This window comes from Arabidopsis lyrata, assembly GCF_000004255.2.
Source record: "Arabidopsis lyrata subsp. lyrata unplaced genomic scaffold ARALYscaffold_3, whole genome shotgun sequence".
Classification (NCBI taxonomy): Eukaryota; Viridiplantae; Streptophyta; class Magnoliopsida; order Brassicales; family Brassicaceae; genus Arabidopsis; species Arabidopsis lyrata.
In genome coordinates, this window is record NW_003302553.1 from 2,080,102 (window position 1) to 2,096,089 (window position 15,988).

Genomic DNA, 15,988 nt, shown 5'->3' on the forward strand with positions numbered 1-15,988 from the left:
TTAAATGTTGCAATTTGGATTTTAAAAAATGTTGCAAGGTAAACCTAATTGTGATTTAAAATTTTATTTGAATCCGTCCTAATAACTAAGAAAGTCGTGGATGCACGAAAACATATCCAAAACTTCAAATAAACCCAACGAATATTTCAAAGCTTAGACATTGTAATTTCATGATTAAAATAAAGACCTTTCACAAAAAAAAAAATGATTAAAATAAAGAGCAACGAATATGCGTTCAAGTCAATTTCATAATCAATAAGACAATGGCATTTTCGTTAATAAATCTAAAAACAAGTCCGTTCTAATAAAATCCTCAGGTTATAAGAAGCTACACACCAACGCTTAACCTGTTGTCTTCAGCTGTGTACAGAATCAACTTCTAGAGAGAAACAGTAACAAGAAATTGAGAAGACTCTGATTCACCGAGAAGGTTTCGCCTTAAAGATGAACACTCGCGCGATCTACGCCGTCATCGCGATCCTGGCGATCGTAATCTCAGCCGTCGAATCAACGGGCGACTTCGGAGATTCGCTAGATTTCGTGAGGACCGGATCTTCATCGCTCTTCTCTGGATGCACAGGATCGATCGCTGAGTGTATAGCCGAAGAAGAAGAGATGGAGTTCGATTCAGAAATCAGCCGGCGGATATTAGCACAGAAGAAGTACATTAGCTACGGTGCTATGAGGAGGAACAGTGTGCCTTGTTCACGCCGTGGTGCGTCGTACTACAACTGCCAGCGTGGAGCTCAGGCGAATCCCTACAGCCGTGGATGCAGCACCATCACTAGGTGCAGGCGTTGAAGAAGATGAGTCACTTGAATTTCCTATTTTGCCCCTTTCTTTTGTGTCTGTCTTTTTTCAATCTTCATTTTTTTAATTATTTTTATATTCCGGGATATATGGGTTTGATTTACACATTTGAAAAACTACTACTATAGTCTTTGTTTTTTGGAAAAACAAAAAAAAAAAAACAAAATTTGCTTCTTCTTTTTTTTTTTTTTTGGTTGTTGTCTATATACATAAATAAATAATTCAAAGTTGCGTAGATTAAAAATAGTTATTCGTCCGAGAAGTGATTTTGAGATCTGTGCGTAGCTTTGTGGAGTATAACAATTGTTAATGAAAAGTGATTACCGTTAATTTAATTATGAATCTGAGGTGTTTGAGTAATAAATATTTGGAGCGTATTAATTAATTTTAGTAAAATGTATAGTAGACAGAAAGATCAATAAAAGCAGAATTGAATTGATCCTTTGTTAGCTGTTGGTGGCATGTTGGCTTATAAGGTAATGATGGGACCATCACAGCCTAACACGCCTAATTCGATACATTTTCTTCTTATATTAATTTATCAGCCTCGAAACTTCGTTTTGGCTGTAATTGATTTTTTTTCATATAATTAACATGCGTCGTTGGATATTTTTATAGACATTATTAAGGCTTTCAATAGACGAACTAGTAACCACATAAGTCATAACGAATGTACAATAATGAAAATGTGGCAAACAAGAAGAACAAGTCGGAGTAATATCAACAGAACCGTATAATTTGAAATGCAAAATATAAACGGAATGCGTCAGGAATCATAGTCACTAATGATTTATTTTTAAAAAACCCATTGGGGTTGTAATTATTATATATACTCGAATCTGTAAGATTTTCCCTCCATCAAGTTTGAAATTGTACAAGTTTCAAGTACTAACAATGGAATCGATAGCACAATCAGGCATAAGAAGTTTGAGTCATTTGATCGAGATTAATGTTGGAGTGCAGCTTTGTTTGGGTCACATGTTTTATTTAGTCTCTTCTGTCTTCTCCATTTCCTACTTTGCCGATGTGATACCACGTACTAACATGGGTATCTTAATACCTTTGTTCGATGTTTCTATTGGGCCTTTACTAGTAATATTGGGCCTTAATGATAGGTGACTTAGCATTTGTTTTTTTTTTGTTTGTGTTCATGTAATTTAAAGCAGTGGGCTTCAACTTTTTTTGGGCCCATAATAAATGAATTTTTTTTTCCCTTTTTGTTTATTGGTCTATTTTAAAATCATTAAACTAAGTAAGATTTTTTTATTTTTTTTTACTTTAAACCTGGGAGTATCTTCTAAAAAAACAGGACATCAGTACTTACAAAATTTTGGCCGCTTGTTGTTTTGTGTAGATTCGTACGCTCATCAATTCATTTTAGAAAAAGAAGATTTTCCTCTGAAGAATGGGTTGTACAATTTTGTTTTGATGCATCTTATTGTACATTTGTGGTGGTTTTTACTTTATAAGACCAAGAGGTCCTACACGATTGTGTAATTTAGAATCTAAAATAAACTCCTCCATTGACTACTAGTCTTCATCATTCGAACTAGAATCTGTTTTTCTAATACTTCTAGAATATTCGTGTATTTATAACTAATAATTAAAATACTTCCTTTTTAAGATATTTTCCTTTTCTTAGCGACATACATTTACTCAACCCATAAGTCGTCAACGGCCCAACGAATATGGATGGTTACGAGAAAGCCATACAAAGACGCGCTCCTAACCGACCCAATTAGAGAGAACACACGCGTATTAAGGGTTTCACACGTACCAAAAATCCATGTTATATAAAGAAACCTAGGTCACGTTAATTTCTCATCACCATTGCTTTGTTTTGTTCGTCAAAAAAATCAATTTTAAATTTCTTCTCTTCTTCTTCAAACGAATCGCCTTTTCGATAATCTCTTTGCATCGATTCGATCATGGCTACTCAAACGGATCTCGCTCAGCCCAAACTTGATATGGTAATTACGTTAATCTCAATCCCTTTTAACATCTAGTATCGATTTTTGAGATCTCTCTCTCTCTCTCTCTCTCTCTCTCTCTCTCTCTCTCTCTCTCTCTCTCTCTCTCTCTCTAATTTCTTATCGATTTTCGTCTCAAATCTTGATTTTACGTTTCGGTTATTAGAATTTTTGGTTCAATTTCGGTTTATGCTTATTCCTGAATCTGTAATTCAATTCTATCACCCTTGAGTTATGTTGTTTGTTGTACAGATCGTAGTGCATGTTAATGTTTTGCTTATCTAGAAGATTAGATAAAGGATTTTTGGGCTAATTGCATGTTTTAATTCTTGAACTTGTCAGACCAAGGAGGAGAAAGAGAGGTTGAAGTATTTGCAATTCGTGCAAGCTGCTGCTGTTGAAGCTCTGCTTCGCTTTGCTCTTATTTACGCTAAGGCAAAGGACAAGTCTGGTCCTTTGAAACCTGGTGTTGAATCTGTTGAAGGAGCTGTCAAGACTGTCGTTGGTCCTGTCTACGAGAAATACCACGACGTCCCTGTTGAGGTCCTTAAATACATGGACCAGAAGGTACAATTTTGTGATTTCCCTATCTTTGGATTTTTCTGAAATTGCCTTTTGTTTATATTCTTGATGAATAATGAATGAATCTACTACTATGTAACTCTGTAGAATGGTCTTTATATGTTAAATTCTTGTTTCGAGATACTCTTATGTAGAAGGTTTTGGTATGCGGGTCAATGTCATTATGTTCGTATAATTTGAATCCCTCCTTTTGAAGCTGACAAGTTCAATACTGTTTTGTTTTGTGTTGTTGCAGGTTGATATGTCTGTGACCGAGCTTGACCGTCGTGTCCCACCAGTTGTCAAGCAAGTGTCTGCCCAAGCCATCTCAGCTGCTCAGATAGCACCCATTGTGGCCCGTGCGTTGGCCTCTGAGGTGCGACGTGCTGGTGTTGTTGAAACCGCTTCTGGAATGGCTAAATCCGTCTACACCAAGTACGAACCTGCTGCTAAGGAGTTGTATGCAAACTATGAGCCGAAAGCAGAGCAGTGTGCCGTTTCAGCTTGGAAGAAGCTGAACCAGCTTCCTCTGTTCCCAAGGCTGGCTCAAGTTGCTGTACCAACAGCTGCTTTCTGCTCTGAGAAGTACAATGATACTGTGGTTAAGGCTGCAGAGAAAGGGTACAGAGTCACATCGTACATGCCATTGGTTCCAACAGAGAGGATCTCAAAAATCTTCGCTGAGGAGAAAGCTGAGACCGAGCCTTTGGAGTTCCATCCACTTGATTGATATGGGTGTTTTGTTAGTGTGATTTATGGTTTTGTTGGGATTAAGGTGAACCGGATCTTGGTTAGCGATTGATCTCTGGTTCTCGTTCTTTTGTTTTTTTTCATCATGAACTTTCGTTGTTTCGTTTAATAATCAAAAGTTGTATAATCTAAGTTTGGGATTATTGATTGTGTAAAACCCTTTTTGTTTGAGTTTTAATAACTTATGATGACAAAAGAAAAAAACCTTATTTTGATGGACAGCGTCACAGCGGTGAGAGAAGCAGACATGAGATTTGGTGTTTCAAGAAACTATGGGCCCATGTCGGATCCAAAACTTAATCCAGTTGCTATTATACACACAAGTCACCGCCGTTCACGTTAGCACTCCAAACCCTTGGCAACGTAAACCTCCCGACACTTCCTCTCTCTCTCTCTCTCTCTTCTCCACGATCTTCTCACTCTCCGGTGAAGTTTCCTCCGTCGGTTTTTCTAATTGAATAAAATCTGCACTAGTAATCTTTCGCGCGGCTCTTTTTTGTAAAATCACGATTCAGAATGGGAATTCAATTCGTCGACAAGGCAGATCTATGGAAGAGTGCACTGTTGTTGAATCTTAAGCTTCGTGATCGATTTAGAATCGCCGTCGACGACCACCGTGGTCGAGCTGCGGTTTTCTCACCGGATGGTTACTTCTCTTCCACTATCCACCGCTGGGTGACTCGGTTCCGGAACTTTCGCCGGGAGTCTCTCCCTTCTCCACCCGCTTTTTATCGCAGACGAGGTTTGAATCATCGCCTTTTATTGACTCTAATAGTGGATCTGTGTAATTGAGCTTTGTGATTTGAATTGTTTCTTTGAGAGATGGTTTGAGTCGTGTAGATTAGCTCGATGATGTTATTTATTTTAGATCACCTCTAGATTTGGCTTAGAAGGGTTTGCTTAATTGAGTTAGGATGATTCTGAGGGTTGTTTCCTGGTTATGTCTACCATGGTTTGTGGGAATTTTGATAGAGAAACGCTTTATTCTTGCAGTTTCTAAAGACTTAACGGCAGAAGAAGAGTCTGCTCTTTTCCGGATGCTTCAAGCTGTGGCTGTTCCCCTTATTGGAAATGCTTGTCATGTTTTCATGAATGGTTTTAACCGTGTTCAGGTTTGACATCTTAGATTTCTGCCTCTTTCTTATCTTTAGTCGTGTTCGCAGTTCTTATTGTGTTTACCTCCTTTTTAGGTGTATGGTTTAGAGAAATTGCATGATGCTTTACTCAACAGACCAAAGAACAAGCCTCTTGTAACGGTATACTTGACTTATGTTCTGAAATGTTGTATGTTTGTGGTTGGGTTTTTAGATGAACCTAATTGTATTCTTACCCATGAACTTCTAAAATTATCTTAAGGTGAGCAATCATGTTGCATCTGTGGATGATCCATTTGTCATTGCTTCGTTACTTCCGCCTAAACTTCTACTTGATGCCCGTAATTTGAGGTGGACGCTTTGTGCTACAGATAGATGCTTTAAAAACCCTGTAACTTCAGCTTTCTTTCGATCTGTCAAAGTTTTGCCAGTTTCTCGTGGTGAAGGAATTTATCAGCAGGTTACATAGCTTTCTTTTTGTTGTCTAAATGTTATTGAATTCTTCCTGCTATTACATCTAATTTAGATTTACTGATGGAAACAAGTCCTTGCATATTTCTCCAGGGAATGGACATTGCGATTTCGAAACTAAACAGCGGAGGGTGGGTTCACATCTTTCCAGAAGGCAGTCGCTCCCGGGATGGTGGAAAGACTATGGGCTCAGCGAAGAGGGGTATCGGAAGGTGAGTCATGTGTCTTTGAGTTCACTTCCCTTATATGAAGCACTTCACTATAATGCGGGCCTTATCATTTTATTATTCTATAACAACGAGCTTACAATTGTTTTATTGTAATTTACTCTGTTTTAGGTTGATTTTGGACGCAGATACTCTCCCTATGGTTGTTCCATTTGTGCATACTGGTATGCAGGATATAATGCCAGTTGGAGCTAGTGTTCCACGGATTGGCAAGACAGTGAGTATCTCTAAATCTCCAAATTTTTTCCTCGTTTGTGGGCTTCGGTCTCTTTATAGTTTGTTGCATCACGATTTATATAGTTTGATGCATCACGATCTCTGTTCGCCAAAAATCAGAAAATCAATAACAAACCATAAACTTTCAGATAAGTAGTTGCCTCGATCTAAAATAGTTTAGAATGTATTGCTTTGTTAGATTTGCAATCCCTGGATACTCATTTAAGACCCCTCGTAACTTTTTTGGCCTTGATTTTTAGTAATACTGAGGAGTGACTCGTATCTCGAATTAATGCTTTAAAAATTAATGGATCTGTCAATAATTGGGGGTTTCATATTTTGAGTACGTGCAAATGTATTGTCCATGAAAGGATATGGAGTGCAAATGCTATACAGTATGTAGTGCTACCAATCTGTCATTAGGCTATTACATTGCTTAATGTATTTGCGTTCTTTAATTATAAATTAACCTCAAAAATATTTTGCAGGTGACAGTGATCATTGGAGACCCTATTCATTTTAATGACATTCTCAGCACTGAAGGAGCCAAACACGTCTCAAGGAAACACTTGTATGACGCAGTTTCGTCCAGAATTGGGCAAAGACTGTATGATTTAAAAGTACAAGTCGATAGGGTATCTCTAGAACAACAATCTATGTTGTCACACGACGCCAATACATCCTCGGACCATGCTGCTGAGATCTTACACAGAGTCGATTGGGACTCATTTGGGATGGGAGCACAGTTCTCAGAAGAATCATCAGCCAGTAGTATTAAACAGATTGCCCAAACCGATGATGGCAATTTCAGATCTCCCAGAAGGAGAGTCTCATCCGAAGGAGGGGTCAGCTTGAAGATTAAGAAGTTCATGGACTCTACGGAGATGATGGGTTTCGCGGCTAGAGGGTTGTTAATGAACGAGTACAAGAGTTGGGGTGAATCTGCCAATGTTGGTCAAATCCGGCCTTTAAAGGCTTGGAGAGAGTATTTGGAAGTGAATCTTATGAACCGTGGATTACTAGAAGAAAACACTTGCTAGTTAAACTCGCGTTAGGAATATTAGTTTAGTAATGAGGCTTATGTCCCAAAACAAATGTCCATGTTTTTTTTTTTTTTGATAACCCAGTATCCAGACCACACAGTGATCTGATTAGCCAACTGGGCCTAAGCCCGCGTCACAGGGATTTTTAAGCCCCCACTTAGTCCATGTTTTTTTACTTGTCTAATTTAGATTTAGAATTTTTTTTTTAATTTCAATTACACAGGAACTTTTTTTTTTTTTTGGTAAGTCAATTACACAGGAACTTTAATAAACTCGTTGTTGTAAATTAGGTTTTAATAAAATCCCAGTTTTTGCTAAAGATATTGACCGTTCGTTGGTAAGAATGACCACGTGGCACTGTCCATCACAGCAAAACGACACCGTTGGATTCAATCATGATAAACGAACGGTCAGGATTTAATCGCGAAAAGTTTATCAGTGCAATGACGAATGTATCCCTTGAGGTTATCGACGGCGACAATTTCTCTCTCCGGCAAACTTTTATCATAGAGAGGTTAGAGGCAGCCATGGCGGATGAAGAAGACGAGTTACCGGAGACAGAACTAAGTTACGACCAGAGGAAGGAAATCGCAAAGTGGTTTCTCCTCAACGCTCCCGCCGGAGAAATCAATTACGTCGCTAAAGGTACATAGATGTATCATACATACATATTTACTCCCATGTATGAGAAGGCGAGATCGTTGATTCTCCGTATGCATTTTTGTTTTGAGCATGGTGCGTGATTAGACATTTTTGTTTCGATTTCTCTGTAAAATCTTTTGGATTTCTGGCAGATTTAAAGGCGGTTTTGAGCGATGAGGAAGTCTACAATGAAGCAGCCATGGAAGCATTTCCAGTGTACAACAAATCTCACATGATTTGCCTTGAAATGCCCAGTAGGGCTGGTGATGTGAGTTATCATCTTAATCTCAAACGAATTTTATCTTAAGGTTCTATTCTAGTTAGTTGGATTAGCTTTTCCGTGGAGATTAGTGGATCTTAGAAATAAGAGATTTTTAATTTTACTAGGAGTTCTTAAATTTTGTTGTTTGAGTTGAGAAATTTTGAGCTTTGAGTGTCTTGGTCGTGTGTCTTTTTCTTTGCTAGAGAGTTTTCATAAACTTGCTACTGATATCTACATTCACTACTGTTGATCAAATTGGCAATCAACATATGTCCTGCATCTCCTTTTCATGTTTTTTGAAGATGTTTTGGGGGATACCATTTAGTGTGTGTTTATTCCCTGCGAGATGTAGTAATACTGTTTTTTTGCATCTCAGGTGATTGTGTCATCTTACAGTGAAATTACTGAAAATGAGTACCTTGATCCAAGAACTGCCCAGGTTGCCATAGTTGATCATGTTAAACAGGTACACTATTTTATTGTAGTTGTTCTTCATTATGGTGTGTCATGAGCTGTGAATATAATTCAAGCTTACATCTCCTTTCTTTACCAGATTTGTACAAAGGTACGGCCTGCAAATGATGAAGAACTTCCGTCTTTGTATATTGAGGAGTACAGGTATGGATTTCACACCCAGCTGTAGGATTTAAGATCAGGTTCATGCATCACCATTCACTTCAGAATTCTCATATAGTTGTAGCTTAAGTTCTTATGGCAACAAAGGCAAACATTAGAAAAGCGCTTTCAGAAGTTTAGGAATAAAGGGCAATGAACCTGGTGAGATCTACATTACTTTTGTCTTACAGCTGAGAATGAAAAGGTTTTTTTTTTTGCTCATTACAGATATGCTCTTGATGCTGAAATCCAGAGATATGTTAGTGAATCTTATCCGAAAGGTATGTGTGCAGTTAATTGTGTGAAGGGGAAAGATACTGAGGGTCCAGGGTCCGACTTTGAGCTTGTTGTTATAATTACTGCCATGAGACTTAGTCCCCAGAACTTCTGGTGAGTACAAAATGACCTTTTACTTATTTTCTCCATTTCTATTGTTCAGAGAGAAAAATGTTTTTGTTTGACCAAAAACCGGGGTGTTTTGCAGTAATGGAAGTTGGAGATCTGTATGGAACATAGATTTCCAGGATGAATCCCAGGTGCTTGACATAAAAGGGAAATTGCAGGTAACATTCGCGACTTGTTTTCTCTGTAAGTTGACTGTGACGTTATTCTAAGCCAATTGAAGTTCAGTGAGCTTATTCTAAGTATATCACTTTCTCTTCAGGTAGGAGCTCATTATTTTGAAGAGGGAAATGTGGAATTAGATGCAAAAAAAGATTTCCAAGATTCAACAATATTTCAGGTACCTCCTCATCCGATATCCACATACTCGACAGTGCATTATATCTGCGAAATCGCGTACAATAATCTTACCAGAAGCCAAGCCAGGCTAGCATATAATATACACCAAGAGAAGAAATATGTGTAGGCTCTGATGTAACCTTGTCGTTGATTCTTCTTCCATTTACAGTCTGCGGATGACTGCGCGATGGCCATAGCCAATATTATCAGGCACCATGAAACAGAGTACCTTGCATCTCTAGAGGTTTTCAAATAGCAACTCATCACTTATCTCGTTATTTTTCCATTTCCTGTGTTGTTAATCTTGTTGTATCTGACCCAATCATTAGGTAGCTTATTCAAAATTACCGGATAACACTTTTAAGGTAATCGTCTCTTTTCAAATAACGATTTCAGTGGCTGCACGATGGGAACCTCGAGGTGTATTTATAAGTTTCTGAGCAGATATTTGGAATATTGCAGGATTTGAGGAGGAAACTGCCGGTGACACGAACTCTGTTCCCATGGCAGAACACTTTACAGTTCAGCCTGACAAGGGAGGTTGAGAAAGAACTTGGACTTGGCAAGTGACCAATCATCAACTCGCAACCTTGAGTTTTCTTTTCGTTGTCAAGTTTCTGTGATTTCCATTATGTAAGTGAAGGGAAAAGTATCATATTGATATTATTATTTTTGTTGTATCGTGTCTTGGCTTTTCCTTTGGCGTAATGCACAAACCGCATGTAAGTGTTGACAAAAAAATAGTTTATATGATCGATATTGTTTGGTTTCTTTGTTCTAAAAGCCGCATGAAAGAGTTCAAGTTGGGTTGGAAAAAAACCTCCGTTGCCGGGAATCGAACCCGGGCCTCCTGGGTGAAAGCCAGATATCCTAACCGCTGGACGACAACGGATTTGTTATTACAGTTAGTAAAACTGAAAATATGATTCTAAACCTGTAATTTGAAAGACAGGCCCATAGTGAAAGTTTAATGCCCCGAGTCGTTTGATTAAGAAAGAGGCGAACCGCCGAACCCACCACGTCGAAAGAGAAGAAGAGCAACAAACCCTAATTTCCATCATGCTGAGACCTCTGATTGTACAGGTAATGGAAACCGTTTATTACTGTGTTTTGGATCGATTAAAATTTTAAAATAAGTCATCATCCCCAAAATTTGCAGTATTATCGCCGAGGGAGGAAATCCCTTGGGTGTCGCCATTTCTCTTCCTCGCAATGTAACAAAAATGGTATATCTCTTTCTCAAATCTAATGGATATGTATTTATATGTCAAATATCCTCTCACGACGGATTTGAAGAAGAAAAAAAGAAATTTCACTTTTTGCAGATGTTGAATATGTGGAGCGAACTGTGATGGAGTATATTTTTAACTTAGGTTTCGGACTGGCTTACGGATTTGGTTCTGGTATGCTAGCTGTTTTTTGGTTCGTTTCCTGATGATTCTGACTTCAAAGATAACAAGTCATCTTTCAACACTCGTTTCCTTTCTCTCCTCAGGTGCTCTTCTCGTTCGCATTTTCAGTCACAGCAACTTTAGAGAAGCTAAGGAGATTGAAAGGGTAAATCAAACAATAATTATCTCGCCTCAAACTTAATGTTTATATATAATCTTAATATGGCCATCTTGTGTTTCAGGAGTGGGAGGCTAAGCAGCAGTACCTAGCTGAGATTGAAAGTATATTGGAATGGAAGCGAAAATACTATGGAATAACATCATCTGCCAAATGAACATCATCATCTGCATAGGATATATTTATGGTTGATCCAGTAAACCTTTTGGTTCACAACTCTTTAAGAAACATTTTGTATGCTGAAACTTTTGTTAACAATAACAGCTTTGCTGTTCAACCTCAGGTGTGAGAAATTATTTAGATATATGATCTGTGCAATTGCATTACGTATATGATTTCAAGAATTTTAGTGAAATGTTGCTAATGAAAGGACGAGCGACTTTGAAGCCCAACAGGACAGGCCCATCCGAGTCCTTAAGAAACCCTAATTTACGATTGGAGAGCCAAACACACAGCAGAGAAGAAATGTCGAAGCCGACTCTCGGTGTAATCGAGAATTTTTTGTTCGCATGAATTTTTGTTTGGCTATGTTTTTATGATTTCTATCTGTATCATCGAATTTTCGCAGAAACTTGGCCACCTCGAACAACATCGGCGCCCCTCTACTGGACCAGGACTAGCAGCTTTAGTTGGATATTTTGGCTACATTTTCTGGGGTAGTTTATCTACTATTTGGGTTTGATCGAAAAGTTTAACAAAGTTTGAAATTTTCGTTTTCTAAAAAAAAATACGAGTCTGTCAATGATCTAAAACCCTCTTTCTTTTTTTACCTCAGAATATACTATATCTAAACGAAACTTGAAGAGGAAGGACGAAATACACGACGAATTCATGCGCAGGGCGAAACTTGTTTATGATGGAAATGAAGAGGTCTTTTTACTTTTCAGATTTCAAAAGTTTTATATGCTTTGTTTAGGTCTCTGTAGTCTGGCTGTAGAGTTTGAGCATGAATTGTCCATAGAAGGTAAAATTTTCATGCATTGAAACATGCAGTGTAGAGATTAAACCCTACTTGTATCGTCACTTGGATGCTTGCAATGCCAACCCCTTTTGATTCACGTTTGTATGCATTATCATTCGCTGTTTGCCCTCATTTTAAGTTTCAGATACTCAAGCTGATGTCTGGAGCTGGAGCTAATGAAGCATCTCGCAGACAAGGATGAACTCAAACGTGTTCGGCAAGTTTGCTTCTGTAGGTTATAAGCTTGTTTATTGCTACTACTTTTCTGTTGTTGATTAGTGTTTCTTTTAGAAAAATGATTCCTCAGATTGAGATTTGAGCATATTTTTTTACTGCTCGAATATACGACAAGAATTTGTATAGGTTTTCTGATGTTTTAATTAATCGTATCCAAATAACTTCTTAAAAAGCTCTGATTTGGTTTATTCACCCTTCTGTTTGAAATTTGGGATCAGACTCATATTTCAAACAACATTATCAAATAAAATTGATTTAACACTAATATTAAATGCAACTAATGGGTCATGACTCATGAACGTACGTATAAGTTTATTGCACCGACAAGATGTTGAGGGTGCTGAGACATGGAGAATCAGTTCTAACGATCGATCAAGTTAACTTGAAATCGTCAATATCGAAAGACGGTACTATTTCCATTGACGCATTGTATGATTTCCTAGAAGATACTAGGATTAGGAAATTGGGTGCACTACTTGTAGAAATAGACCACCTAGGCTCTCGATTATGTAGTGGTTAAAATCGATAGAGTTTCTTACGATTAAGGCTAAAGGTTTTTTAGAAAGAGACTGTGAGAGAAATTAAAGGTTTTTAAGAATTGTATGTTTATTTGAAATTATAAAATTTTCGGTTGAAAATCAAGGAGTATACTTGATGTTGCATAAAACCGATTAGATAAAACTTGTAGGAAGGTTTATTTAAAAGAATTTTCTAATAAAGTTTCTAGAGTTATTCGGGAGGAAGTGGAACTGTGGAAGACTCTAATTCATTCAGAGGTTTTCCCGTGGAACTGTGGAAGACTCTAATTCATTCAGAGGTTTTCCCGTATGCATTTCTTTGAAGACAAGTTTTCCGAAGAAAAAAACTTTTTTTTTATTTATTTGTTTTTTTTGCTCTCCTCTTCTACCCTTTTTCTCATAGTCGCTCCTTTGAGAAACCCCTAACTCTTGCTCTTCTCTTCCCGGCGATCTCTCTCTCCGATTTGGGTATTGAAATGGCAACTCCTATGGTTGAAGATACGTCAAGCTTCGAAGAGGATCAGCTCGCTTCCATGTCCACCGAAGATATCACTAGAGCTACTCGTCTCCTCGATAACGAGATTCGAATTCTCAAGGTTCGCCCCCAATATCTCTCTCGATCTCCCTTATCTTATATAGTTATTCATGATTGTATCATAGGACTTAAGTTGGGTTCATCAATCGCTTTAATTCCAGTAAGGTCAGGCTCGAATCTGGTTTCAATTTTTCGCGATTACGGGTTTAGGGTTTGAAATTCCTGTAATCCGTGGAAGCAGGAGATGTACTAAACCTTTAATTTGATGTCCCTTCTTGTGATTTCTTGGTGTGTGTTACCTCAAAGTTTGGATTTTCTTAACACAACTGAGATTGATCGAATTATAAAGCTACTCCTTTTTGTTGCAAATTTGGATTTCTGATTCAATTTCCATCTGTAACCTTATTTGCGTTCTGTAATATGATGAATGTTGAAATTGCGGATCTTGTGTTTTTCTTTAATGGGGATTCAGGAAGACGCACAAAGAACAAATCTAGAATGTGATTCTTACAAGGAGAAGATTAAGGAGAATCAGGAGAAGATTAAACTCAACAAGCAGCTACCTTACTTGGTTGGCAACATTGTGGAGGTATTCTACAAGTTTTCTTATCTTTTTTTGGATTTGATTTATCTTTGGATCTGATTTTTGGTACTTTCCTACAGAGTTTTCTCCTATTGGAGATTGTTCGTTACTTTATGGCCTGTAAATTTTTTGTTCTTAATACCGTTTTTGTTCGATTTGAAGTCTAACTGTTGTGTTACCTTATTATTCTATTAGATTTTGGAGATGAATCCGGAAGATGATGCTGAGGAAGATGGTGCAAATATTGATCTTGACTCTCAACGGAAAGGAAAATGTGTTGTGTTGAAAACGTCTACACGGCAGGTGAGACTTCCTTCTCCATTCTCCAGATATGTTTTCTACATTATCTGGTTCTTTTTCTCGTTTCATGTCTGAACGAATCTTTTTGTTTCTTGATGTGGAGTGCAGACCATCTTTCTACCAGTGGTTGGACTCGTGGATCCTGATAGTTTGAAACCTGGTGACTTGGTTGGAGTTAATAAAGATAGCTACTTGATTTTGGATACCTTGCCATCCGAGTATGACTCTAGGGTTAAAGCCATGGAGGTCGATGAAAAACCAACTGAAGATTACAATGACATCGGAGGACTAGAGAAGCAGGTAAGTTTATCACATTGTGTTAAACTGGTGTATCGACTTTGCCTCAGCGTGCGTAGTGAATCTAATTGAGTTTATTTCTGGAACAGATCCAAGAGCTTGTAGAGGCAATTGTGCTTCCAATGACACACAAGGAACGTTTTGAGAAGCTGGGTGTTCGTCCACCAAAGGGAGTGCTCTTGTATGGTCCTCCAGGGACTGGTAAAACTTTAATGGCTCGTGCCTGCGCAGCACAGACCAATGCCACCTTCCTTAAATTGGCAGGCCCTCAATTAGTCCAGGTATATATGAGTGTCAGATTCAATTCTCATCTCCTTGAATTCTTTACCCTGTCTGGATATAAGATTTTAGTGGAGTCTTCTGACAACAATAAATACATGTGACAAGCTATAATGATACTTGGTTGTAATGACTTGATGACATATATCCATGTATATACAGATGTTCATTGGAGACGGAGCAAAGCTTGTCCGCGATGCCTTTCAACTTGCCAAAGAGAAAGCTCCGTGCATTATCTTCATAGATGAAATCGATGCCATCGGTACAAAGCGTTTCGACAGGTACAAATCTTTTTCTGATTCCAAATTCATGTATTTCTGCACTACTTCCTCAGCAATTTACTCAAATCATATTCTTTGGTTGAGAGTTCAGTGAAGTCAGTGGAGACAGGGAAGTGCAAAGAACTATGTTGGAGTTGCTCAATCAACTTGATGGATTCAGCAGCGATGAACGTATTAAGGTGAGAGTCTTTATCCATTCCATTCTACGTACTACTAATCATACTCATCTCTAAGTCCTCCCATAAAGAAAACCATACCTCTCAATTTTTCAGGTGATTGCAGCCACTAACCGTGCAGATATTCTGGATCCAGCACTCATGCGTTCTGGTCGGCTAGACAGAAAGATCGAGTTCCCACACCCAACCGAAGAAGCCAGAGCCAGAATCTTACAGGTTTGTTCTCCCAGTTTTTAAACATGTTCCTTGATAACTAAAACGTCACATAACACAACTAACCTAACTGAATGAATCCAGATTCACTCAAGGAAGATGAATGTCCACCCAGACGTCAACTTTGAGGAGCTTGCAAGATCAACAGATGATTTCAATGGAGCTCAGCTGAAAGCAGTGTGTGTAGAGGCAGGCATGTTAGCGCTTCGCCGTGATGCCACAGAGGTAAAACAGATACAAAAGTCTTAATGGAATAAGCTTTATGATTGTAGTTTTAGTCTGGTTTTTAAAGGTGGGGTTCTCTGTTGTTCAGGTGAACCATGAAGACTTCAATGAAGGTATTATCCAAGTCCAGGCCAAGAAGAAAGCAAGCTTGAACTACTACGCCTGATCTCTCTGTCATCATTTATATTTCTCAATGCCGTTTATCTTTCAACTAGTTTGACTTGTACCCTCATTCCGATTTGGATCTTTTAAAATTTTCGAATCTGGATAATCTATTATCAAAATACATTAATTGTGTTTATCTTTTTTTTTTTCCTAAAATATTGAATCTTAATAGCTACTGCTTATACCTTGCATGTTACATGGTTTATAGACCTTTTCTATTTTGAATATATGTTTTGTTAAGAAAAAT

General features: G+C 38.0%; 5 protein-coding genes and 1 non-coding gene across 7 annotated transcripts; 5 read left to right on the top strand and 1 right to left on the bottom strand.

Annotated features, from left to right (window-relative positions):
* Positions 1-344: 344 nt before the first annotated feature.
* On the top strand, positions 345-1,152 carry LOC9318485 (protein RALF-like 22). The gene has a single exon (XM_021033901.1). The coding sequence runs from the start codon at positions 445-447 to the stop codon at positions 799-801; it is 357 nt and encodes a 118-aa protein (XP_020889560.1). The 5' UTR covers positions 345-444; the 3' UTR covers positions 802-1,152.
* Positions 1,153-2,443: 1,291 nt separating this feature from the next.
* LOC9318486 (REF/SRPP-like protein At3g05500) lies at positions 2,444-4,248 on the top strand. The gene is made up of 3 exons (XM_002882373.2): positions 2,444-2,780; positions 3,123-3,347; positions 3,598-4,248. Exons 1-3 carry the CDS (start codon positions 2,739-2,741, stop codon positions 4,069-4,071), a joined length of 741 nt encoding a protein of 246 aa, XP_002882419.1. The 5' UTR covers positions 2,444-2,738; the 3' UTR covers positions 4,072-4,248.
* A 107-nt stretch (positions 4,249-4,355) lies between these two features.
* Positions 4,356-7,343, top strand: LOC9318487 (tafazzin). Of its 2 annotated transcripts, XR_002333714.1 has the most exons (8): positions 4,356-4,833; positions 5,085-5,203; positions 5,282-5,347; positions 5,448-5,645; positions 5,750-5,868; positions 5,995-6,100; positions 6,588-7,201; positions 7,309-7,343. XR_002333714.1 is itself a non-coding variant. In XM_002882374.2 (7 exons), exons 1-7 carry the CDS (start codon positions 4,608-4,610, stop codon positions 7,137-7,139), a joined length of 1,386 nt encoding a protein of 461 aa, XP_002882420.1. In that variant the 5' UTR covers positions 4,356-4,607; the 3' UTR covers positions 7,140-7,298. The 2 variants fall into 2 exon arrangements, 1 of the variants encoding a protein (XP_002882420.1); XM_002882374.2 differs by lacking the exon at positions 7,309-7,343 and having other exon boundaries at positions 6,588-7,298.
* A 213-nt stretch (positions 7,344-7,556) lies between these two features.
* Positions 7,557-10,082, top strand: LOC9318488 (F-actin-capping protein subunit alpha). The gene is made up of 10 exons (XM_002882375.2): positions 7,557-7,787; positions 7,937-8,052; positions 8,423-8,512; positions 8,600-8,664; positions 8,890-9,051; positions 9,146-9,224; positions 9,326-9,403; positions 9,572-9,646; positions 9,732-9,767; positions 9,865-10,082. The coding sequence occupies exons 1-10, from the start codon at positions 7,586-7,588 to the stop codon at positions 9,970-9,972; spliced, it is 1,011 nt and encodes a 336-aa protein (XP_002882421.2). The 5' UTR covers positions 7,557-7,585; the 3' UTR covers positions 9,973-10,082.
* Positions 10,083-10,222: 140 nt separating this feature from the next.
* On the bottom strand, positions 10,223-10,294 carry TRNAE-UUC. Its single transcript has one exon. It is a non-coding gene; the product is annotated as a tRNA-Glu (tRNA).
* A 2,745-nt stretch (positions 10,295-13,039) lies between these two features.
* LOC9318489 (26S protease regulatory subunit 6A homolog A) lies at positions 13,040-15,923 on the top strand. Its single transcript, XM_002882376.2, has 10 exons — positions 13,040-13,283; positions 13,695-13,811; positions 14,001-14,108; positions 14,214-14,405; positions 14,492-14,683; positions 14,844-14,962; positions 15,054-15,141; positions 15,235-15,354; positions 15,436-15,576; positions 15,665-15,923. The coding sequence occupies exons 1-10, from the start codon at positions 13,164-13,166 to the stop codon at positions 15,740-15,742; spliced, it is 1,275 nt and encodes a 424-aa protein (XP_002882422.1). The 5' UTR covers positions 13,040-13,163; the 3' UTR covers positions 15,743-15,923.
* Positions 15,924-15,988: the final 65 nt, after the last annotated feature.